This window comes from Nelumbo nucifera, chromosome 7, assembly GCF_055504915.1.
Source record: "Nelumbo nucifera cultivar China Antique chromosome 7, China Antique-T2T, whole genome shotgun sequence".
Classification (NCBI taxonomy): domain Eukaryota; kingdom Viridiplantae; phylum Streptophyta; class Magnoliopsida; order Proteales; family Nelumbonaceae; genus Nelumbo; species Nelumbo nucifera.
The window spans coordinates 12,943,492-12,970,524 of NC_142655.1; the positions used below are offsets into that span (position 1 = coordinate 12,943,492).

Here is a 27,033-nt window from a genome sequence, read left to right on the forward strand (position 1 = left end):
TTTTTAACTTTGTAAAACCTTGAAGACGCATTTGCTTATGAATTTACAAGGCAGCTGCTTTAAATAAAAGCTAGCTACCTACTAAGAATTTACATTCCTCATCCTCAACCAACTTGGCTTTTTTTTTCTTCCACACAGGCACATTTTGGCCAAACGAAAAAAAGGAAATCAAGGGACAAAACACAACCAATCCTCTCTAATCCTCTCTTCGCCTTTCTATGTACCACCTTTTCCCATCAATAAGATGAAAGCAACATCTAAATTTGATCAAAACAAGCTTCAATGCAATTGAAGCCTCAACTATACCTTTTCATATACAGATTATTTCTACGTGTCAATGACCTAAATCCTCACTCCCAACACCGACACTGGATTTATCAACCATGCGCACATTGTATTGCTCATATACCCTTGCACGGTTCTCCGCCCACCATTGTTCTGCTTGTTTCTCACTAAACCGCTTCCGACTGCATTCAAATACCATCAGAAGAACGAATACTTCAATTCAACCCTCAACTCAAGAAGAGATGTTTATATAAAGGTGGTTCGTCTTTCAGCTGGTCAGTAAGGGAGGGGGAAAATAAAACCAAGTCGTTGAAAACGTACCTGAAGCGGACTCTCTTTAAATCCCTGGCACCCCCAGGTAGGGATGTAAGTGTAATGTATACACCAGGTTCATCTTGCTCAACCCATTCAGACTCATGATGGGGTTCCCCTTCTGGTGTTCTGCTCCCATTCCTTGTTGCTTCAGAATAGACTATTCTGTTGTGACTCAAATTCCGGTTATTAGTGGTGCTTGGTCCATTAGAGAGCACCAGGCTATTTGATCCATTTGAATCTGGTTCATGGGATGTTATTGGACTGCTCGTCTGGTCAATTGGTGCTGCAGAAACATTGCTGGGGGTAGGACTAGAATCAAAGGAAGTTAAGGGAGGAGGTTTGTTGTTCCGTGCTGCTCCGACAGGCAACCTTTCAGCCATTTCTTTTAACTATTACAAACACAAATATATAAAAAAAAAAGAGAAGAAATAAATAAAATCAACAACTGTTATAAAAGCAAGAGTAGCAACAAAATTTAGAATACCCCTATCACACCAAATAGATAACATATTTCTTGCACAAATTTTGTTCAAGATAATGTCTAGTTTCATCATGCAATGTATATTTAATCTATTATTCTTATATTCATTCAACATTTTCTGCACAGGTATTTTTGTCAGTAAGGGATTGAAAGGCTTCAAAGACACTTGAGGATTTCAGTTGGGATCAACAAGAACAAGCTGGTGAAGCAAGGGCTGCAAACATAACTAATATCATTGGTTTCATATGAACATTATATATTTCAACCCTGTATAATTTATTTTAATTTTAAATATTTCTTGCACTGTTCCACAAACTGCCGCCCTTTGCTTCATTCAAATAATAACAATAACATTTACAGCAATGACAACAAGAACAAAAACAACAATCATTAGACAACAAAAGGTGACAAGCTGTAAACAATTCCAAATAATCACTCCTATGACAACTAATTCTCAATACCTCATTAGAACCTTTCAAACCAGACTGTATTAAAAATTCTGTGCATCTATAGCAAGGGGCCAAAGAAAAAAATATCATTTGGTGCAGTAGGAGTGGGTATGTAGGGATAAAAACAATGGGGGATTGGGGATTAGAAGGATTAGATTATTCAATAAGACGATGTTTGGGAAGTGGTTGTGGAGGTTTGGGTGTGAAAAGGATTCAATAGAGTGATTGCTTGTAAGTACGGTGTGGTGAACTTTTTTGGGATACAAGGGAGGTGAAATTATCATATGGAGTTTGTGTGTGGAACCATGAATTCCCATTCATCTTTCTTGGGTTATGTTTTTTTAATGTTGAAAATAGGGAAAAAGTTTTGGGAGGATGATTGATTTGGAAAATTGTGAGTTATGTCTGAGACTGTATAGGTTGACTAGGAAAGACATTCCAATTTCACAATGCTGTGAAGTTGTTCAGGGTCTCATAGTTTGGCATCCAAAATTCAGGAGACAGTTTCTTGATTGGGAAATGGAGGCTGATGCAAGGTTGTTGAAGGAGAGTAGCAATGGGATATTCTCTGTAAAATCATTTTATAAAGCATTAGCAAGAAATCAGGTTGATAGGGCAGACATCAAAAGTGTTTGGGGCAGCCCTTTTCCTCTAAGGGTTGAGGCTTTTTGTGTGGCTGGTTGCTTTGGACAGCATTCTTACCCAAGACCACATCAAAAGCAGGATTATCCAGTTGGCAGGAAGATATTATTTTTGCCTAGTGGAGGAAGAGGATTTTTTTTGATGAAATAAAAAGAAATTTTATTAATTTGGAATTTGATTCAGAACTTTAAGCTCATACAACAGCCCTTGGAGAGGCACGAGCTGCAGCCTCTCCCAATAGATTACAAGGAAACTAGAAAAAGCAGCACATTAAAGCTGAGCCTAAAACATAACTTCCCCATTTGCCCCTTGCTTGGCTAAGCCATCAACCAATGCATTTGCTGATCTCCCCACCCACTGTATAGTTACAAACATACTCCTTATCAGCCACTTAAATTTCTTGGTTTCATTCTTAATTTCTTATAGCACCACACAGCATCCTCGGGGTTCTTGAGGAAGAGGATGTTCTTCATCTATGTTTTGGCTGCTGTTATGCAAAGATCATTTGGGGTTTTCTTTTCTCTATTCAAAATGGAGATGTGAGGGTGGGGTCTTGGCACAACAGTTGGGTTGCTCCATTGCAACCCAGGTGACCAGGGTTCAAATCTTGGAAGCAGCCTCTTTGTATGTGCAGGGGTAAGGCTGCGTACATCTGTCCCTCCCCAGACCCCACATTGGCGGTAGCACTGTCACTGAGATGCCTTTTTTATTCAAAATGGAGATGTGGCTCCCAAGGTCACCGAGAGAGATTTTGCACTTTGGCCAGCTCTAAACAGAAGCAGGAAGGTGAAGATAGCCTGGAGTTGTGTTCAATTTGCAATCTGTTGGGAGTTACAAAAGGAGAGAAATAGAAAAAATTTTGAAGACCAACACAAATGTCACAACTGTCTTGTCTCAATCATGGGGAAAAGATTCTTGGGTTGGATTATGATTCTTCCAGAATTTGAGGATGATTGTAAAGACTATTGGGATTGGTTTTTAGTCAGTTTTAGAATTGGAGCTGGGGGGGAAAGTTGATGTATTTTTTCTTTTTGATGTTTTTTCGTTCTTGCTTTCTAGGTGATCCCTCATCACCCCCTACTTGTACTCATCTTCTTTTCTCACCCAGTGAAATTTTCTTTTTTTTTTTTTATTTAGTACAAAAAAAAAAAGAGTTGGCTGAATAAAATGTGATAAAGAATGCCTTCCTAGATTAACAAGTTTTGAGGTTACTAGAAATAAAATTGTCATTACTTTTTATCAATAAATAAGATAAGCATTCAACTTACTTGAGCGGTAAGTGACTTGATCACTTCCTTAGCTGCTTTACATTTTGCAGTCTCTTCCCCTGCAATTGCAATTGCCTCCTTTAGCTGCTTAGTCGTTCTTTCCAATTCAACTTCTTGAAGTTGGGCCTTACGGGTGAGATTTTCAACCTACAAAATACGGTTCATCAGATAGTTGACAAGCATGTCATCCCTACATTAACTTAGGATTTTGGAAAATAACCCAAACTTTCTTATTTCTTAATATTTCAATATACTGTAGAATCATTGAGAGCCACTACATATCCTTGGAATGCTTTTAAGTACATGTTTGAAATATGGTTCAACCCTATATTGGAGCTCTACAATTTGGAATGCATAAAAGCATAAATCCGTTGTCCATGAAGAGAATGCCAAATATACAACTGCAACAAATCCAGCAAAGATGACATGGAAAAGAAACTTCATCAATTAGTGCAGAGAAATAAAATGACTGCATCAATGGTTGGTAGATCAAGCTATTAATAATGATTTAAGCATACATGTTGTTTATAAATGCAACAGTCTTCAATCTTCAGTTTATTTATTTGTTTCCTTTTGTTTTCCAAGGTTTGACATGTCCCATTAATCTCTGAAGCACTTCTTTTAGTAGGCAAGTAGGTTAAACACAAGTTCTGTGATATCAAGGCTTCAGGATTTACCAAACTGGTGTCTTTGAAGTTACATGCATGCTTGGCTTCTATGTTGCATGAACACTTCAAAAAGGACACCATGTTCATGTTAGATACTTCAATATTTAGTGCAACAAAGCAACTCAAGAAATGAGCTAAAGCAAGATACTTCAACTTTGAACATCAAAAACCCAATAAAAAAGAAAAAACCTGTTGGACTATTAATGACAAAGCAAAGATATATACCTGTGCTCTTAACTGAAGAACTTCTTGGCTTAGGTTATCGTTTGTTCTTTTAGCATCATCCACAACAATCTTTGGAGATGTAAGCCCTCCCAGAGTTGGGGTTGGTGTGGTGGAGCGAGGTGGACTAGGCCGTCTTGATATAGGTGATGTTGCCCGAGAAACAATTCTTGATCCAGGAACAGAAGCTGAGAAAAACTTTTTGGAATTGAAAGATTTAGAGATATTAAGTGGTCCCCACTGAGAACCTCCATTTGGAACAGGAGAAACACGGCTACTATTAAATTCAAGTTTCTTATTTCTCTTAGATCTACTGTCCACTTGCTTAAAGGATTCTATTGAAGAAAATCTAGCCAATTGTACATGAGATCTAGAGTCCAACTTTGCCTCTTTTTCAATCAATTCATTAAGGCACTGATTCATATTTCCTCTTCTACTCAGATCAGAGTTGGATGCAGAATCAGCCTCTAAGGCTTTCCTGAGTTTACCAAAGCAGTTGTCACACACACGATAAGGTTTGTTGGGATTTGGTGCCATAGAAGCCTTGTGAGATTTTTTACTGCTACATGAATGACAAAAAACAAGTCCACAATTGTAGCAATTATGTCGTTTTCTTTTGAAATTAAACGGCAGACGGCATCCGGAGCACATTGATTGATCAATACCCGATACCCATTTATGAAGACAGATTGCTGCAGTGAAATTTGTACCACAAGCAATACTTTTGACTTGCTTATCTTTCAAAGCTTCAACTAGTGTTGGAGAATTTTTATCATCTGTATCTCCATGACCTAATCGGCCATTTGCTCCCTTGCCCCAGGTATAAACTTCAGTTCTTGATGTTAAAACTGCAACATGGTAAGCACCACAAGCTATCTCCTCAACAAAATTTTTTAAGAGCTTTCCTTCAACACGGGTTGGGAGCTTCCCATCAGCCTGAGGATTTCCTAGCTGACCATAAACAGGACTACCCATTGCATAAACATGGCCTGAGGTTGTAAGTGCAACTGTAAGACTGTGCCCACAGGCAACTTGACAAAAGTTTGGTTCAACTAGAGCAGCAACACATGTAGGCACAAGTCTGGGTTCCTTGTCACCATGCCCAAGTCGACCTTTGTCTCCATCTCCCCAAGTAAACAGCTTCCCCGAGGAACAATTGCTTGAACTTGAAGTCCCAACCATAACTTCAACAACTGCAGCAGTGTGCCAGACACCACAAGCTGCTCGAACAGTGCGAAGCCCCTTCAGGGATTCAACTTCCCTAGGTATTGACACATTTTTCCTATCTCCATGGCCCAAAACACCAAAAGTTCCATCACCAAAAGTAAATAGTTGACCGGAAGAGGTCACAACAGCTGTATGCCATGGTCCACAGGAGATGGACGAGACATGTATACCCTCCAAGGGCCCATTCACTCTTTTTGGGACCCAATGACTGACTTCATTTCCATGTCCAAGGAGCCCAAAGTTGTAAGTACCATCACCCCATGTGTATAGATCTCCTGATAGTGTTACAGCACAAGTATGGTGCTCCCCACATGCTACCAGTTCAATATTAGTGTTCCCAAGAGCATCAATTAGCTTTGGGTGTGAAACATCAGAATCTACGCCATGCCCAAGTCTGCCCCCTGATTCTTCCCCCCAAGAGAAAATCTCCCCTTGCTTGGTTACTAAAGCAGCATGCCTTCCACCACAAGCTATATTCTGAACATCAAGCACTACTGCAGATTCCAAGGCTTTAGGCACAAAAGAATCCATTTTAATACCAGAACTTCCAACTTTATTAGTACCACCACCCAGAACCCCATCCCCCGTGCCCTCGCCCCAAATGAAAACGTCCCCTAAAGCATCGCCATCATCATGACCAGAACCTTGACTTGATGAGCTAACAGCACTCGATAGACTTACTCTAAAAGCATCCATTGTCATGCTCTTCATGTGCCCATTTAGACCATCTGATCCACCTGATGACAAAGAATGGACTGACCCGCTAGCAGAATCTGGGTGGAAGAAACCCTTGGGTGGAACAGCATATAATATCACATCAGAAAATGTCTTGTCCATACCATTTTTAGGGGGACTTCCATATGGACTGTGAAGACGAAGAGGGTCCATTCCATCCTGAATCAACATAAGGAAGAATTTCTCATTATTGAGATAATTAGTGGAAAATACAGGAACTAGGAAAGCACAAGCAGTGCACACCTTTTGCAAGCTATCACCACTACCAAAAGGAGAACTCAAAGGAGAACTTCTCCGGGTGTAAGTTCTAGGACTATTTGCTTCAGATGAAACTCCATCACTTCTTGATTCTGTTCTCCATTTCCGGTGATGACTACGTGAAATTAATGCTTTTAGACCAATAAACCATACCTCAGCTTCATCTTTGTCCTTGCAAATCTGGTACAAGAAACTCAGAGCACCAAATTAAGACAGATCTTCAATCTTCATGAAACCTCAAAACAATTATTTAAAGGCAAAAAAAGGAAAAGCATCCATCAGGAGAAGTAACTTGCAAAATTGAATAGCTGAGCAACTAATTAAATAGAAGAACAGTGGTGACAATAGGAAAATACTAACCAAATCAAGTGACCTGTCATTGTAAATAAGAGAAAATGACTGGTATTCCTTTTCAGGCCGAGGATACCTCTGAAAGATTGCCTAGAGAAAGCACAATAGCATATGATCAGAAACTAAGCCCAAGGTTCAAAGTATCGATACTCATGGTACACAAAATTTGCATATTGAGAGTTTATTTTGATTTACTTTTTTCTATTTGATAATTTGATAGGGAACATGTCACATCATCTATTAACAATCAAAACAAACGAAAATCACCTGACTCCAATTATTTAGAATATCGGTGACCCTAAAAACCGATACATGATGATCGATCTCACTGATATGTTCTTTTTCTTTTGAAAAAAGGTGAAATATTGTATTAATAGCAAAAAATTACACCACCACCAAAAAAAAAAAAACTCCATCTGTACAAAGAAACAATAAACATTATGAAAAAGCAATTCAGCTTTCAAAAAAGAGCTGTATGGTATATCTATAAAACATCTGGCATTTCTTTCCATCTATGTGGTCCAAAAAATTACCAAGGGCAACACTCTCCAAATTACTTTCCCTTTTTTGCTCAAGCCCTTATACTGCCAATAACTTAAACAGATCCACCGCAGATTTTGGAAAGCACAAGTGAAGTCCAAAAATATCCAGCACTTTTGGCAATAACCTTCTTACAAACGAGCACAAAATAGGTTGAAGGATAACTTTGAATTAGTTATAGTATATTCAGGTTGTAATTAGTGATTACATAACTTTGAGATGTGTAAGGAACTTGTAAATAGTGATTTTCTCAATTAAAGAGCTTTCTTTCCCAAAATCCATATGAATGTAATTTTGTCTTCAATAAAACTATTCTAATTTTATGGTTTTCTTTTGTTATTTGCTAAATATGAAACCACTTCAATAAAATAAGAAACTAGAAATATATTAAAATGTCCAAGAAAGAAACCTATAAACTATCAACTTACAGAAATTAACGACATGTTAGCTAATATAGGATTTTAGTAAATGCTGAATGGTACTTTACAGAACTTGCAAAGAAAAGAAAAACTAGAAAAATACCCTTTTCTTTTAAAAGAAATAAAAAGTAATGAAAAATAATCTTATTGGGAGACGCTGCATCTTATGACTCTCCGAGCGATGGCTATAATGTTTGATCCTTTTTTATATTAACAAAACTGTTAATTTATAAAAAATCAGATATGCACTTTATTGAACTTTGTACAATTGTTAGTTCCTAAAATTACAAGTATCGCAAGATAGGAATAAAACATCAAAATGGAGGAAATATCAGAACTAAGACAAGATAGGAATACAATAGACATAGGATATCTCAACATGGAGAACTTACAGTGCGTTGGCCAGGTATAATTCGGGAAACATGACTTAGTTTAAGGTGCTTCTCCTCCTTTCCCGAGAACCATATTAAGACAGATTCATCCTGAAATTAGTCATACATTCAGAGATCCACTTTATTTAACTTTCAGCAGAAAAACCTAACTTAAAATTCAGTTATTTATAGAATTAAGCAAATATAACTCTGTTGATGACAATTAATACTAACAAGTAGCAATAGAACATCAGCTGATAGGGGTATAAAATGATAACAAATACATCATAATAAATATGATTTTCAGTATTTTTTTCAACACTATTTCAGTGTTTAAAAGCGCAATGGGCTTTTCTCACTTAAGCTACAAGGCACAAGGTGGCACGCTAACCATTTTGAAGCAAGGCATGGAATTTTAAAATTTTCAAAAAAAAAGATAAAATGCAAAAAAAAACACAAAATAAAAAATAATATTAATTAAAAATGCATACTTAAATATTAAACAAAATGGTTTAAGACTCATTAAAATACATAAAACATACGCAAAGTGAAAATGTAAAAATAAAATTAAACATAACATATAAAACATATTCAAGCACGTGAAACTTTTGATCTCTTTATTTCTTTCCCTATCCACTAATCTGATTTAGTACAGTCTTTTTTTTTTTTTTTTGATAACTGAAGAGGAATTTTATTATCAAAAGAAGAGAACTGTTACAAGCATCCCACAGAGAGGCATGAGGTGCGACCTCCCTTGAAAGTGTTAAAAACCACAAAGCACTAGAGATACAAGGTAGCCCAGTAAAAATGTTCCCTCAAAACCCCTTGTTTAGAAAGATTATCAGCCATAGCATTTGCTGACCTGCCCACCCAATGTACTAGCATTCATATTCCTTAAAAGCCAGCCAGCCTTCTTTAGGAGATCCTTGTAGCACCAAATGACTGAGTTCGGTCTGTTAACCAACTCACAACAACCTTAGAGTCTCCTTTTATTTGAAAATTATCAACACCAAGTTGATTTGCAATCAGAATACCTTGTAAAGCTGTCAACAACTCAGCCCTATTTGAGTATCCTATTCCCACTGGGCCCAAGTACAAGGCTAAGATATTGCTGTCCGTATCTCTCAAAAAACCTCCTAAACCATGAGGGCCAGGATTTCCTTGACTACTTCCATCAAAAGTTAGCTTTATACAACCTTCCGGTGGTAGGGTCCACACTAGAGTAATCCTTTCCTTTGTGGAGGAACTATTTGCCATTGCTGACCAATTCCTCCAAAAGTCATCAAAGGAAAACAAATGGAAAGAACCAAAATTCTCAGCTAGTGAATTGTCCTTTTTAAGATGCACTCCTTGACATCGAAGAGAGTTCATTCCTTTTCTTGAAAAATTCTTGAATTCCTTTCTTCCCAAATTGTCCAAAGTGCAGCTGCTCTAATACATTTCCACTTAGTCCTCCCTCTTTTAGTGGGCCACATAGAGATTGACGGTCAAAAAGCAGACTTACATCTGTGGGTAGGTTCCACTTGCATCCAAACAAGGCAAAAATCTAATCCCAAATAACAACATCAAAAGAGCAAGAAATTAGCAAGTGCAAGCAATCCTCACCATTAGCTTTGCAAAGAATACACCAGTTAGGGGACAAGCACATAAAAGGCTTTTTCTTTTGCAAGCAGCCTAAAGTATTGATTTTTCTGTAAAACACTTTGCAGCAAAACAAAATAATTTTAGGGAGGACAGGCTTAGCCCAAAGCTCCTTAACTAGAAAGACCAGCTGAGTTGAAGAGGAAGAAAGGGCCTTCAAAAAGGAGGCACAAGTAAAAGAACCTTTTGGATGGGGGGACCAAATCCTCTTGTCTAACTTTAAAGAATCCAAACAGACATTATCAAGAACCAAGAGTTGTGAAACATTACCAAGTTAAACATCCCTTAAACTGCAATGGAAGCCAAAATTCCAACTTAAAGATAGAGGAGAAAGGGGGGAAGGAAGGAAATTGGAAACAACCTTATGCTTAAACAAGGAAATAGAGTAGAGAGAAGGGAAAAGGTCTTTGGGAGCCCAATTTCCCACCCAGACATCTTCCCAAAAGTGAATAGAATCCCCTGAGTAAACATCATACCTGACAAAGTTAAGAAATTGATGAAGGATACTATGAATCCCCTAATTTAATACAATCAGCTCATTTCCCCATCTCAGATTACATCATATTACAATTTTGCCCAAAATAGAAGAGATCTGTCAACTCCTTGTTTTACCAACATATATGCCATCGCATTTGCAGTCTTCCTCACCCAGCAATCACTTATCTAATTCTACAAGCCTTTGTACCAATACCCTTAAGGCAAGCCCAAATAAGCCCATGCTAGGTTCTTAAATTCTTAATTCATACTTAAAAGTAAAAAAAAAAATGGTTTTATAATTTAGGCCCCATTTGGTGCGTCTTTTCGCGTAGTCTGTCAGCTATTTACAAGCCCAGCAGACCACGTTTGTGTCTTTTCCTGTTTGGTTCGTAGTAGATCTAGCCACCGAAAGCCAACGTGCCGAAAAGACGCAAGAAGCCCGTATTGGGCGATTTTCGGGAAGCTCCAAATGAAGTTTTTCAGTATTTTCGATTCGTCTTTGTGCGGAAAGACACGCCTGAACCAAACGGTCTTCAGGCTATCAAGATCTTAATGCAAAAGCTCACCGTGTCTTTTGACTGTCAGAGCAACTAGAAGATCTTCCCAAAAAGACTTGCCAAATGGCCCCTTAGTTTTAGTTCCTTATCTTTTAAGAAATGACTTGTATTAGGAACTAGGAAGATTGAATGAACAATATTATTCATTCATTCTTCCTAATACAAGACATTTTTTTATAGTTAATACAAGGCATTTTTTTTATAGTTAATACAAGGCATTTTTTTTAAAAAGATAAGAACCTAAAACTAAATCACAAAACCAATCTTTAAGTATGGATTAAGAATTTATGAACCTAGCATGGGTTTATTTGGGCTTGTCGCAAGGGGTTCGGTTAGAGGTTTGGGGGCCCAACATGTTTCAAAAAGTTCAAAAAGTGCTAAATTTAACAAAGGCACAAAGAACACCATGCCTTTTGTGGTTTCCTAGGTTATATGGAAAGAGAGGAGTAAGAGGATTTTGACAGAAAGAAGCATAATAATAGAAGATTGACAGCTGATATAGGGTCATTCATCATGAATTGTCTGATGATGCACTAGGAAATCAAAGATTTGGATCACTCAGTAATTATTTGGTTTAGATTTTTCACCTTCACTTGATATTGTTGCTCATGATGTAAAGGGAATTTGCTCTTATGTTCTCTTTATACAAGACTTTTTTTGGAGATAAATAAAAAATAAAATTTATTCAAGAAAATGGGAAAAAAGAACAAGAAAGGTGATGAATCATCACCCAGCCCCAAGGCATTCAAAACATAAAATGACCAAAAGTGGACAAAGAAAGGCCTCCAGTCAAACCCTGAGAAACCATAAAAAAGAAGAACAGTCACCCACCCCTGCATCTAAAACTACAAGCAACAAAAATATAGCTACAGATCCCAACCCAATGCCTCACTTACAACCCCACCTAAACAAAACAACGACCCTATTACCAATCAGAAATCTTCTGTCTTCAAACCTTTTTTTGAGAAAAAGGTAATGTATTAAAGGAAGCAAAAAGATTTGCATAGCCCCACTCAAAAAGAAATTGAAGCAGGGGAAGGAAACTCAAAGGCTGATTGTATCTCTGATCTAGATACTAAAAGATTTCTATGATAAAAAAAGGAACTGAAAAGTATATCCTTTAGCTGTCTATGCATTGCAGTCCATGAAAAGATTCTTCCCCATAAATTTTTTAGGATTGTATCCTATTATTGTATTTGTTTTCAAATATTCTTCCCCATATATCTTCTGTCTTCAAACTTACTACAGTATCACCCCAATTCCTTCTGCAGATTCACCCCGTCCTTGAGGAAATTGGCCTCATTGCTTTTCTTTTTTTTTTTTTTTTGATAAATAGCCTCATTGCTTTTCTCCATAACCTTCTTTGTTTTTTCTTCACCTTTTTGACCGGTCCCAGACCAAATAAACCTCCCTTCAGTCTGGTGAAAACCTTTGAAAACTCTGTTGGGATTCACTCCAGACTTGAGCCTTCTCACATTACCATCAAAACTACACAGGGGGTCCCCGTCCCACCATCCATCTAAACATCTTCTTTAAGCTTCATCTGCATGCTTGAGGATTCTTCCACTTCTCTGAATGCCTTTCTAGCATATGCTCCACCCCCTAGAAAGAGGGGATCCCCTCTTGGTACAAGAATTTAGTTTCTAAAACTTTAAAGGTGGCACTTCATCACCTTCTTTCTTGTATCCTCCCCTTTTCATTATTTATCAGTAGTTCAATTTCAGCATAAAACATTGAAGGGAGCTTTCATATTGGAGGCAAGGCACTGAAAATTAAGTGAACTAAAGCAAGTAATGGTTATAAATACAAATGCTTATTATGACAGTTATTTAAAACATTTGGCTGAATTGAATGATTTAGTTACTTGTCTATTAGTGGATAAAATAATTAAACATTCAAATGTTCAAGTGTTTTTTATAAATAAAATAAAATTCCATTACAATGAAAAAAGTTACAGACTATATAGGTATTAAGGAAACACCTATATACAATACTCCACCAGAAAAAAATAAAAGAAAGAAAACAAAAAAAAAAATACAAATCAGGACCATTCATCCAAATAACAAACTTGAAAACCCAACACCTCCCATAAACCATCCCCAAGAATCTTCTTTCCTGACTTGTGCAAACTCAGGCAACACCAAACTCAGTGAAACTGCATTACCAAAACCGCCACCATTCTATCCAGAAATTGGAACCCTATATCTCATTTTTAGACCCGAATCAAAGTTTTCGTGTTTGTTTTTTCATTTTTGTCTCTTGCAGTAACTTCACATCTGGGTTGAATCTCCTCATTGTGTTCCTCACCAAGGCACTTCTTCCTCCTCCTCTCAGACCCCCAATTCCTCTTGCTCTCCCATTTCCCCCCTCTCACCACCAGCTCCTTCATTATCTTTTTTTAAGGATAACAATGAAAATTTTAGTAAAATAAAAAAGCAGTACATCTCAACAAATGGTTGTCAAGTTGACAAACCACATACAGATCAGATCAAACTGAAGAAAGAATCAAAGCTATATGGATTCGGCTCCAAAGTGCCCCAGAAATTCTCAGTCAAATCATATTCAAATTCCTCACTAATTCTCTCCTCCTCCCTTCCCTCAAACCCCTCATGTTCCAGCTAAGTATCCTCATCTTCTCCCCCTCCCCTCGCTTTCCCCAACCCCCAAAAGTCACTCAATGTCATCCAGACCCTCCTCTTCTTCCCCTTCCCCGTCCCACCCCTTAGTTTTTTTTTCTAGAATTTCTTCCCTTCTCTTCTCTTTTCTTTTTCTCAAACTTTTCAAAAGCCATCTTTGCAAAGCCTTCCCCTCCCCAAAAAACTAAACCAAGGGATTTTCCTATCTCTACCTCCCTCTTCACTAGTTTGTTAATGTTAATGTTCTGCCCCCAGCTTTTGGAGCTGCTTCTTCTGGACTCTGGGGGCTGCCAGAGTGCCTTCTTTTTCTGTTGTATACCCTGTTCCTTACTCCACCTCCTTCCTTCTCCTCCCCTGCTTTCTTTTTTCTGTATTTTTCTTCCCTTCCACTTCTTCTATTCTTTTTCCTCCCTCCCCCTCTCGCCTGTTTGAATCTTCCAGCGAAAGAGCATTCAATGAGTCAGACTGACTAACCACTTCACATCTGAGTGCAGCCTCCAAACTTCTGGTAACTGAATGCCCACATGGTCTATCCTCATTACTTTCTGTCGCCTCTGATACAACATTTGCTGTAGTCATATAGTTGTCAAGGCGACGCCTAGGTGACTAGGCGCTTTTTCATGGTCGCCTTGCCCAAACGCCCCAGGTTTAACATACTAGGCGCCCGCCCAGAGACTTAGGCGGGCGCCTATTTATATATATATAATAAAACTATTTTTATAAATTAATATATTTATAGGTTCCAACGCCTAGGTGCCTAGGCGCCCCATGGTTGCCTAGTCTCGCCTAGGCGCCTTGAAAACTATGTGTAGTACTTGGATTCTTGATAGTAGGAGCGTTCTTTTCTTCCTACACAGTCCGCCGTCCTGAAGCCCCTTGAACTTCTGCTCCTCTTTTTCGAAGAGCTTTCCTCCTTATTGTTTTTTGTTTCTGGGAGTGAAACGACCACCTCTACTCTTGTCCTATTTGGTCAATCATCATTTGTTTTCTGATCAACAACCCCCTTAACGCTTCTCTACGAATCAGCTATTTTCCTTTTTGCAGCGGTTTCCTGAGATTCTCCTTCATCCGTCAAAACTTGAATCTTTTTCCATTTTCATATTTGGTTACCACCCAAACCCATTTATCTTCCTCTTCTTCTCTACGACCTCTGTATATCCACTTTCTGGAACTCAAACAATTGGGGCTAAGCTTCAACGAAGATGTATTTTTTCCAAAATTGCCCCTCTTACTCCCTGACCTTTGGGCTCTCGATGATTTCTTAAAACTTACCGCTAACCTTCTAAACCGATTATCTCTCTTCAATAATAACCTTATATTACCTGCTGGCGAATTTTCCTCTCCCCCTCTATTTGTTCTCCCTTCTTTGAAGCTACCACTTCCTACAATCCTACTAGCCCAGGTCCATCGATCTCCATCTGTCCCCTTTTCCTTATCTGCCATCTCAACCCCACCTTCCATGTGTGTTTTCTTTCTAACTAAAACCGCCAACTCATCATCTTCTCCCTCTATCCTTCGTCTCTTCGACTTCCTCTTCTTCTCTGCCTTCTCCCCTGATTTTCTGACCGACCTTTCTTCTTCCTCCTTCCTCTGCCCGTTCTTCTCTCTTCTCCTCTCATCTGAAGAGCCCTTCACCTCTAGTTTCATTTCTACCTTATGGTAAGTGCCGTCCATTCCTTCCACTACCAGTCTTAGATATACCGTTCCCCTGCAAAGATTAAGACCATCCTCTTTGGGACATCTACTACATTTTCTACTTCTACCAAAACTCTCGCCATATCCATTTTGTCCTAGGTTCTAGGGGTGGATTCAAGCCGAGCTGAATAGTATGAGGCTCAAGCTCAGCTCACCAAGGTTGTATAAGGCTCGAGCTAGAATATTGAGCTCGAGCTCGAGCTCGGCTCAAGTCAAAAACTCATAAGCTCGAGCTCGATTTGAAGAAAAATATTTTATAAGAATAAAAATTTGTATATAAAAATATTTTTATTTGATATTTAAAAAATAAGAATTGTAATATTTTTATTATATATATTATTTTCTATAATTTTATTATATATATATATATATATTTGAGCTCGGCTCATTTATTAATTGAGCCTGTAAATTGGGCTCAAGCTCGAGCAGCTCATGAAAAGCTCGGCTCGTTACCACCCCTACCAGGTTCTATTCCTATCGTCCAGCCTTGTGAGTCTACTGCAGGTAGCAACAATTTCCTCAAATGTGTTGTTACACCACACGTGAAGAGGGATCCCCACAACATCTATCCACACCACACATTTTCGTCTGCCTTCAACCAGTTCTCTGACTACCAACGACCACCAATCTAACCTTAGATCGAATGTTCTCTCTTTTGCTTCTCTTCCTCCAACACCTGTTTTGCGAACTTTCTGCTATGAAACATTACTAGCAAGAGCCTTGTCTGCAACTTCCTCACAACCTCTTTAATAACTTACTAAAAGACAAGACAATAAGTCATTCACAACCTCTTTAATAATTGTTATTGTTACTATTATTATTGATCTTTGAACTTGAATGAATTATGAATAAAAGTTCTGAGTGAATGAGTGAATGAATTATGATCTTTGAACTTGAAGAAGAAGAATGAATGAGTGAATGAATTATGATTTTTTGTTTTTTGAAGAGGACGAGGAGGAGAAGAAGAAGATTAAGTAAAAATTTGTACTAGAGAAAAAAGATAGGGAGAAATTACAAAAGCCCCATCTACACCAAGGAACTATGAAAAAGCCATTACCCAATGTTGGTCCCAGCTATCTCGGGTCTTAGGAAGTGGACTGGATACGGTCCTAACCTTTGGAATTTTTTTGCACAAAATGACTGCTCTCAAACTAGAGCCCACATTCAAGCCCGAACTTTTACCATTACACCAAGGAACCATACACTAATACACAAGGTATCGAAACATTTCACCCCCCCCCCTTGTTTATACAAAAAGAACTCCTCTATCAAAATGAGAGTTAAATGGTCTCCCTCTGAAAAGATTCTGCACTCCCACCCATGCGAATAACATAAAGTCTTTAGTTGATAACCAAACCAAAATGAAGGTTGAACAATGAAGTACCAAAATAAACTTACTTTATCTTGAAATATATAATTAAAAAAAATCTTGAAACAATTAACTAAAACTTACATTTGCCAGCCTGAAAGGACAAAACTTGGGTTTCCCCCTGCGTCCATACTTCAGCAAATATGCTCCTTTCTTCAAAGCAGTGATGGCCTGATGAAAAAATAAATGATGGAGCTTAAATTAATCCGCAAGGACATCAAAAAATGAAAAGGTCGAAAAAGATAATCACATAGCATCAACATTCTACACAACCAAGATAATAGTTCAAGAAGTTGGAGAAAAACAGCAACAATAAGGACATTGCAGAGTTGTAATATTTACATATAAGCAGATAGATATATTCAAGCTACCCACATGTATGCGAAATTTAAGTGCTGTACAGATGTAGCACATACTGAGATGGATGATGCCACAGTTCACAAAATGTTTTTGCTTTAGATGACTGCCCTAAATTCTATTAAGTGTATCAGGAGTACTAGATAGTACCCAAGTACAACAGTTATTTGAGGCAGATGATGTCATCAATATTCAGTTTTACTAGGTAAACTAATCACATACCCACTACGAGTAATGTGTATCAGGTGTACTAGATGATTTGAATGTTGCTAAAATCTATGGTTAGTCTAAAGTCTAAACTACAAAGATTTGGACATCTTCAGTTCACTAAAGTGATAAATGAAACAGTCAACTATTTTCTATTCCACGAAGTCTGCAATTTTCACCAACTGAAGTTGAACCCCCTTTAAATATAAACTTTTTTTCCCCAGCCCTTACAAACAAAAGAACAAAACTCACTATCAAAGCCAATGTTTTAAAAACCAACACAGAGGTTGAACTGTTTTTTCCAATAAAATAATGCATAATTATTTTTACATGTAATATATGTACATATAAGTATTATTTTATCTTTAATTTATATTTTTTAATTCAATTTTTCATTTTTGTAAAAATATTAAAAATTGTGATTTGAGGCCTTTTTTGCAAAAATTGTGATTTGAGTTAACTTTTTTGCAAGGAACCTACAGCACCTTGGGACACAGAGATCTTGAACATCGGAGTGCAAACTTATGGCCTTTGGAAATTTGCATACACATTTAATGTGCAACCCATGATCCAGTCACTGGGTCGAATGGGTCAAAGGTCCAACCATCCAGGTCGGACAGTTTTTAATCAGGTCAACAATTTTTTACCAAGGCTGAGTATTAAGAGAACTGGACCTGGAATCATGGCCGGGTGACAGTTCGAACGGTTCAACCAGCCGGGTCAACTGCAAGTTGAAAACACTAATCAAAACTAAGAGACTTCAAACCCTAGCCATATCCCACTAAGATCCCCAAGCTAGCAACGAACTAACAACTCTCACCATTCAGGTCTCTCCATTAAATCTTTCTTTGTTCAATAGATATCTCTCTTCCAATTCTCGAACCATTTTCCTGGCAAATTCTTCCCCTCCTATAAAAGATAACCCCAATATCTTGCTTACTTGGACTTCAGTTTCCACTATTTTTTCCAAGTCCATAATCCTATATTTCCTTCTATTTTTCTCACTCAATCAATAATCACCACATCATCATTCTCTTCTCCTTCTGCAGTCTCTTCCTCTATTTCAACATTATCCCCCTGTATCTCCTTTTATTTTTTTGAGAAAAAGTAATGTAATTGTATTAATGCATATAATTGTAACATATTGCAGCCTTTGGTCCACAAAACTCCATGTACAGCCAACAACTATACAAAAAGTTACCAAAAAACCAGTCTCTCCCAAATACATACAAAAGATCCCCAACTAAATCAAGTAAACAAAAAATCCAAATCAAAGTATTGATGGTGGGGGATATGCTTAAACGAGTCCTTGGCTGACAGCCAGGAATGTAAAGTAGCCAATGCCCAAACCACCAACTCATCTAAGGAGCACCTTTGACCTTCAAAAATCCTACTATTTCTTTCTTTCCACAGGACCCAACACACTACATGAGGGATCATACACCATAACACCTTACCCCTGTTACTTAAGCCTGTCAACTTCCAAGAGAAAAGCAGATCACCTAAAGACTTGGGGCAGCACCACCTCACATTTAGCAGGGAGCAGAAATGACAGAGCAGCAGATGGGCAGCCTCACAATGAATAAATAGGTGATCCACCGATTCGACTTCTCCATTGCACATCACACAACTTGTGGAGGGCAGCACCAGACCCCTCCTGATTAACTGCTCCTTGGAGAGACATTTACCATGCACTGCAGTCCAGACCAAGGAGACTTTAGTAGGAATCTGAGGAAGCCAAATCTCTTTCCAAGGAAAAGCCTGAGCCGAACCAGCAGTCAGATTTGAATAAAATGACTTCACTGAGAAAATCCCATCCTTAGTCCATTTCCAAATTCTGGCATCTTGCTGATTTGGGTTCAGTTGATATTCCTGAATCGCTTGTAGCAGCTCTAACGGATCAGAGAATTCCCAATTGTTGAGATGCCTCCTAAATTTTGGACACCAGTATCCTGTATTTCCCCGCCGCTCAAACTGATCTGCCACCACCACATTCCTGTCTTCTGCTATAAGGAATAGCGACGGGACGGTCTCCATTAGGGGAACACCATTGCACCAGGTGTCTCACCAGAAACTAATCCTCTTGCCATCCCCTAAATTTAGCCTAATCCCTTGGATAAAAAGAGGATAACCTTCTCAATTCCTTTCCAAATTGAGCATCCAGCAGGCGAGGGTGCAGGTCCAGGATCCCATCCATAGTTTCTAGTTCCAAACTTTTCCACAATTATCAGCCTCCAGAGAGCTTGGGGGCTAGAATTAAAGAGCCACCACCATCTACCTAGGAGAGCAGTATTTACTTGCCTAAAATTTCTTACTCCTAAACCCCCTGCCGAGACAGGTTTGCATATGGAATCCCACTTAACCTGATCGATCTTTTGTTCACCATCCTTCCCGCACCATAAGAACTTCCTTTCTAGCTTTTCCATCCTTACAGCCACCTGTATTGGGATTGGAAACAGAGATAAAAAGTGGATAGGTAGATTTTCTAGGACACTTTTCAGCAGAGTAATCTTAGCTCCCTTGGACAAATACCTGGACTTCCAACCCCCTAGCTTTTTCTCTATCCTTTCAATCACCGGGTCCCAAATGGATTTGGAGTGACATTTTGCTCCAACTGGAAGACCCAGGAACCTGAAAGGGAGTTTTCCCACTTTACACCCAAGCTCCGCAGCCAGATCCTGGATGTTATTGACCTCCCCAACTGGGATAATTTCACTTTTCTGAAATTCACCCGTAATCCAGAGATCACCTCGAACCAAACCAGAATCATCCGAAGATTACTTAACTGCTCCTTTTCTACCTGAACAAAGAATAAAGTATCATCTGCATACTGTAGTAAAGGGACCACAGTTCCTTCCTCTGCCACTCTAAAACCTTCCACACAGCCTTCAGCCGCAGCTCTTTTAGCTAATATAGCTAAAGCCTCCACCACTTAGATAAACAGCAAGGGAGAGAGGGGGTCTCCCTGTCGAAGACCCCTCGAACTTCTAAAGAAACCAGAAGATGACCCATTCACAAGTACAGAAAACTTAGCAGTGGATATGCACACTCTGACCCAATTCCTCCATTTCTGGTCAAAGTTCATTTTCTGCAACACCAAGTCAAGAAACCTCCAGTTTACATGATTGTAAGCCTTCTCTAAGTCAAATTTGCATACCACCCCAGTGCTGCCACTCCTTAACTTCGAGTCTACCAGCTCATTAGCAATAAGAACACCCTCTAGTAATAGTCGACTGGGCAAGAAAACCCCCTGCACCTCTAAAATGATCTCAGGAAGTACCTTCCTCATTCTATTAGTAAGGGATTTCGCCAGAATTTTGTAGAAACTCCTACCAAACTTATGGGTCTGTAATCAGAGATACGCATCGGATTCTGAACCTTTGGAATCAAAGTTATAAACGTAGCATTTAAGCTATGCTCTAAGGATGCTCTTTCGTGGAACTCCAACATAGCCTTCATCACCTCTGGCTTAATGAAACTCCAGCATTTCTTGAAGAACAGCATTGTGAACCCATCGTGTCCAGGAGTCTTCTCACCCTCTAGACTTTTAATAACCCCCCATACTTCCTCTTCTGAGAAAGGTTTCTCTAAATCTTCTCTTTGATTGTTGGAGAAAGCTTCAAACAGGTTCCCATTCAGACCTGGACGAACCGGCCACACCTCCTTATACATATTCTTGAAGAATTTCACCACCTCCATTTTAATAGAAGATTCCTCCTCAATAATTCTGTCTCCCACCTGCAGCTTCTTCAAAGTATTCTCCCTTCTTCGACAATTAGCCACTGCATGGAAATACTTTGTATTTCTGTCTCCCGCCTTCAGCCAAGAGATTTTAGCCCGTTGTCTCCATTTAATCTCTTCCTGATATGCTACTTTGTCAAAACACAATTTTGCCTCAGTCCTAGCTGCCTTCTCTTCTTCAGATAGGTTCACCAACTCTTCTTTCCTATCCAGCTCTTCAATGGTGCTTAACAACTCTCCTTTTTTTAGTTCTACTGCCTTGAGATTGTTTTTCTTCCAGTCTAGGATTTTCTCTTTCAACATCTGTAACTTCTTTGCAAGAATATAAGATCCTGAGCCTTCTACCTCAAAAGATAACCACCACTCCTTCAACTTCTCTTCAAACCCAGCCTCCTGAAACCGAAAAGGACCTGGCTTCCTCCTCAGGCCCTTCCCCCAAAGAAGAATAGGCCTATGATCAGACACAGGTCTTGGTAGAGCTTCCTGAAACAAGTTAGGAAAACTTTCCTCCCACTCTGTTGACACCAAGAATCTGTCAAGCTGAACTAAAGTAGGATCGTCTTGGTTATTAGTCCAAATGAACTTAGCACCAGACAACGGCAAGTCCACCAGACCATGTCTGTAAACAAATTCACCAAAAGACCGCATCCCCGTAGTCCTTCTCATACCTCTATTTTTCTCCTGTGGGAATCTTATAATGTTAAAATCTCCGCCTGTACACCAGGGAATATTACCCCTACTCCTTATTCTGCCCAGCTCCTCCCAGAAGTTCTGCCTTTCAGCATCATTTGGGCCATACACCCCTGTAATTATCCCTTTGAAATCTCCCGAGTAATTTCCAACCATGGAGTCACTGGTCGTGACAGTATTGGAGTTCCATACTACTAGAATTCCCCCTGCTGTTCCTGAAGCATTTAAACATCTCCACCTGCATTGTCCATCCCCCCACACACTTCTAACCACTGATGCGTCCATTCTACTCAGTTTTGTCTCTTGAAGTAAAATGATATCTGGTTTGTGTGCCTTTATTACGGAGCAGATGACAACCCTTCTCCTCCCCGAACCCAAGCCACGAACATTCCACGACAAAATTTTCATCATTACTCAAATACATTCCTATCCCCCCATTCCCCTACTTCCTACCTCCCTTTTCTCCTCCTCCCTCTACCACTGTCCTCTGTACTCCCCGCCCTATCATTTAGGCCCCAAGTGAGACGTAACAACTCCCTTTTCCCTTTCGCATTCTTCTTGCCTTTGGCATTCATTACACCCAACTCGATAGAAGTGTTCCCTCCAAGATTTCCCCACCCTCCAGCAATGTTGCCTCTCCATCACCCTCACTCCCACGAGCTTGTGTTTCGACCATGGCCATACTAAGCAGAAACTCACTCCCCTCTCCTTTTCCCGTCCTCTCTTACGACGACAGAACGGAGACACTTCTTCCCCATGAAGGCCCTCACTATTCTCCATATCACTCTGAATTTTACCGGGGCTCCCTCTAAATTCAGGAACGTCATTAGCAATCGTTCCATCCACATCTTCGTCAGGTGACACTTCTGCCTCCACCATCACTGCTTTCCCTTTCCCCACTGCCTCCCCTGCAAGGGCTCTTTGATTCTTCACCTGTCCCCTCCTTCCCTCGAAGATCTTGATCGCCCCTCGGTCCCTTTTGTACACATTTGGAAGCTTCCAATTCTGGCCTCCATACTCAAAGCTGGGTTCAAGACTCCCCTAACTATCTCCCCCAACCGGCCCAACAGCTAGAGAAAACTGGGTCCCAGTTTTTCGTCGGTCCTCCCCTCTCTTATCCCCTAGCCCACGGTCCAAGCCCCTAATACCAAACAGGTCCCTAGACCTCCTTTTGTGATTGAAATTCCGGATCTTCCATCCGACCCGTTCTTCCCTACCCTCTCCGCCCGTGTGACCCATCTCCAGCAAGCATTCCCCTATTAAATCTTTCAACTCCTCTTTTCTATTCGGCCAATAGCCTCTCTCCGACTTGTTCAGATTTTGAGTCTGAGCCCCCTGAACGCTGTCAGGCATAAGGTCAAACTTTGCACTCCTCTTTGCCTTGTTCAAATTTTGAAACCGAGCCGCCTGTCTGTAGTTAGATACACTGTCAGACGCTACCCTCTTCTCCATCGTCTGATTCTCCTTCCCGTTTACTACAATCGACGATTCCCTTGTCATCTTCTCCAAATCTCTTGGACTTCGACCCTCCGGGTCACCCGTGGAAACTCCATCCGACACGACACCCACCCTCACCCCCTTCTCAACCACCCCCAGGTCTCTACTTCATAGCTTTCAATCACTTCATCCTTCAAAATGTTCTTCGCCGATTTCTGTAACTTCGTAACCGGCCTCACTGAAGGTTCCAATTCTGGCCAGATGTGTATATTATACACCACTTCACCCACTCTAACATCCACCGACATCGGAATCTCTCCCCTCCACGCCACCTGCAATCTCACCCATTCATAGGTTGCCAGCTCCTCTGTGGAGTCATCTGTGGCTAGGAAACCCCCGCAGAAATCCCCGATCGCAGAGATGACTTCCGGACTCCACAAGATCAACGAGAATCCATAAATACGAACCCAGATCTTCTGGTTGAGATTACCTCTCCCGGAAGGTTCGTTGGAACTACAACCCGCACAGGCACTCCATCTATCAAGGAGAAGAATGTTCTTCCCCAGGTACCACGGCGCACCACTGAGAAGCGTCACCGCTTCTTTCTCCAAGGGGACAATGAACAGAAACAATCCCTTCACAAGTTTTTTAACCTTCACCTCCCCTACAGCACCCCAAGCTTCCTGAGCCCACCTCGCCACTACTGCGAGATCAGGCACCTCTGCCACGAACCTACCAACAAGGCAGCCCTCCAGGATTTTTTTTCGAAGGTTTACGCCTTTCTCCAACGTCTCAATGAAGAACAACTCATCACTCCGTAAGAACCTGACGTCACCTTTTGTTGGCCAAACTCTGGTTCCGGTCACTTCTTTGAATGAAACCCCTTTCCTGGTCTTTGGATCCCTACCGCCTAACCACGGCGGTCTCCTCATCCTTGAACTTTTTCACCATGGCGGTCTCCTCCTCAGGCCTTCTCTAAAGGGTTATACATGTATCTCCTTTTCCCCTAACCACAGCGGTCCCCTTGTATCTCCATTTCCCCTACAATAAATCTTCTTTTTGAATACCAGAAAATGAGTCCGAATTCCTCTTGTCCACATCTTTTTACATAGAGTTTGAAGTTTGAATTACTATCATTTTTAGACAATTGCTGATTTCTAGATTTGCTTCCAACCCCTTTCTCTTGTGGATCCTCATGGATTAACTAGAAGGACCAACCCTACACGACCCTCCTTGAAACAGATGGTGGCTCAATTGGTAAATCTCTATGGCTGTTTGAAGTAGCAACATGGGATCAAATCCCACTGCCACTAGGGTTAGGGGTTAGGGGTATTGGGGGACAAGCTACCCCCCGTTGTGTAGCCCCATGAAGCAATAAAAAAACAAAGTATTCAATTTTCAAAGAATTGAAAGTGGGATTCACTTTGCTAACTTGACCATGACTTGGGATGCCAAAATACATAATAGTGGTATTACCATATGAGAATTCTATTTCTGTATGTGCTATTGTGTATATATTAGTTCAAAAGAAAAGGCTATTTAAATGGTGTTTAGCATCGAATGACTATCTTAAATGAGGTCCTTCCCTTCATTTAATATGAATAAGCTTCTTGATTGATCATAAAAGAAAAGGGAAAAAGGCCTAAATTATAAAAATGTTAGAAGAAGAAAGTGAAGGTTTATAAGTAAGACCATCACACAATTACACAACAGGTAATTCACTATTGTAAGATTCCATGTTCTTTTTTGTTCTTAAGCTAATAAGCAGTAATTTTCCTTACAATTTTCAAAAAGAAGTAGTAGTTTTCATTACATAGTGACTTTCAGGTAAAATGTCACCATCCTTATTTAGTTATTTAAGGAGGAAAAGATTGAAGAAGAATAAATGTTTGTCATAAAATGATAGTTAGGAGATAAAGTGCAGATGTTCTTCAAGAGTATAATACCACTTGAACACGGAAATATAACTATAATTTCATGGACAACAGGTCAGGTAATTTTTTTATACAAACAGTTGATAGGCCAGTGATGCTTTATGAAGCAAAATGTTGGGTAATCAATAAAAGAGATGACTATGAAAATGATGATGCTGAGACAATTTGCAATGTGATATGAAAAACAATGCATGTACACATGAAAAAGAATAACATGATGCAGGACTGAACTTCTAAAAGGAAGAAGGGGGAATTCTAGAAATAGTTGAAGTCGTGACAAAAGATTCCACATTATTGTTTAACAGAAGATATAGGCCTCGATAGAGTGTAAGAAGGAATAAAATTCATGGAACCATGGGATAAGACAAATGGTAATAATTATAACTGATGGATTTCTCAATCTAGTTGTCATTCGTCAATCATCATCCCTGTCCTCAAACCTTGATAGCAAAGCATCATGGGACAAAATAGCATCTCCAAATAAAACTTGAAAACTGAAAAGTCATTTGGTGCATACACGGATCTTAGAATAATCAATCAGAAGCTTTGTTCAAAGCAGTCAGACAAATAAAAACCATTTTCAGATACTCTAACAAGCTAGATAACATTATATCAGTTCCAAATTCACTTCACACATACTGTTGCAATTTATGCCCCTTGAACATTAACAGAAAATCCACTATTGAATTCTTTTCACCCTTAATCATCGCATTCTCAACTTAACAGCAGGCAACAGGAACAAAATATTGCAGATAGCAGCCAGCATTTATACTTCTTTCAGTATATCATACAACGTAACTACTCCAGTCCAAGCTTATGAATCAGTTAAATTTAATCTAAGCATGAAAAACAAGCAAGACAAAGCAAAATGTATTTCGAAGAAAAACTCCAGTCCAAGCTTTTGAATGAGTTTAGACTTGACTCTAATTACCACAAACAATGAAAGAAAAAACAAAATACAATTCAAAGGAAACCTCTAAGTAAGTATGATGCATTGCCTGTTCAATGTCCCTTTCGACAGGGCCAGTCCTATTAAGATCCGTTGTCATCCTCTCAGTTCGCGACATCATGAAACGACTCTACTGACCAAAATCAGACTCTTCACAGGAATCAATGCTTCACCCATTCTCAAAGTAAAATCCTGTCATTCACTCGTTCACCCAAGAACTCCAGAATCACATCCAAATTTGCCAATACACCAAAAGTCCCAAACCAAATCCCAAAATTATCGTTGGGAATCAAACCAACCATCATTGATCCATCGAATTTCCACTTGGATCACTCCATCTATCCTTCCGCAGTTGCTTCCACACTAGAAATGTTGCTCAAAATACCCCCAAATCCTTCATCCATGTTTCATCTACTCCATCCGACTTCGCACAGAAGAACTTCTCGAGTCTTTCAAGTTTCAGTCAGCAAATGAACAACACTACGAACAAGAACAGAAAAGTACCTTTAGGTTTTCGAAGAAAATCACTGAAAAGTACGCAGAAACTCCACTGTTCTCAATGATTTTCGACTCGTTGAGCTCGAGATTCTTGTCCAAGACACAAAATTGAAGTCGGAAAGAAAGAAAAATGAGATGAAACCTAGGAAAAGCTGATCAGAAGATCAGTTGCAGAGAGCTCCACAGAGAGAGAGAGAGAGAGAGAGCTTCTTTTAACTGGTCGATCCATTTGAGAGGAAAAAAATAAAAAATAAAACGAAAAACCGGACCAAATAATAAATCCAGAACCTTAGGAAATAGGAAAAACGGGAAAATAAAATAAAACAAAAAGTCAATGGACCTACATAAAAACCCATGGTTTTATCCATAATTTCGGAGAATGCCACTAAGAACTCCCCACCTTATAACACACGTCCCAAAGTCTAAAAGACTCTTAACAATTTTATAATCATATTTTAATAACGGATTATTGTTTGATTCGCATTTGATACGTTTGGGATACTGTTCCCATTAATTTTATTACAAAAATGCCCTTGAAAAGACCACTTTCCCTTTCCAACTCTTGAGATGGCGACCAATGGTGGCGCACTTTTTGAAAAGTGGTGTTAGACAAG

The 27,033-nt window shown here is 39.4% G+C and overlaps 1 protein-coding gene across 1 annotated transcript; it reads right to left on the reverse strand.

Annotated features, from left to right (window-relative positions):
• LOC104611308 (PH, RCC1 and FYVE domains-containing protein 1-like) lies at positions 1–26,682 on the reverse strand. Its single transcript, XM_010278309.3, has 9 exons — positions 25,971–26,682; positions 16,691–16,777; positions 8,253–8,342; positions 6,911–6,991; positions 6,536–6,730; positions 4,334–6,451; positions 3,441–3,587; positions 607–989; positions 1–467 (listed from the first exon to the last, which is right to left on the reverse strand). Exons 1-9 carry the CDS (start codon positions 26,040–26,042, stop codon positions 335–337), a joined length of 3,306 nt encoding a protein of 1,101 aa, XP_010276611.1. The 5' UTR covers positions 26,043–26,682; the 3' UTR covers positions 1–334.
• Between the last annotated feature and the right edge of the window lie 351 nt (positions 26,683–27,033).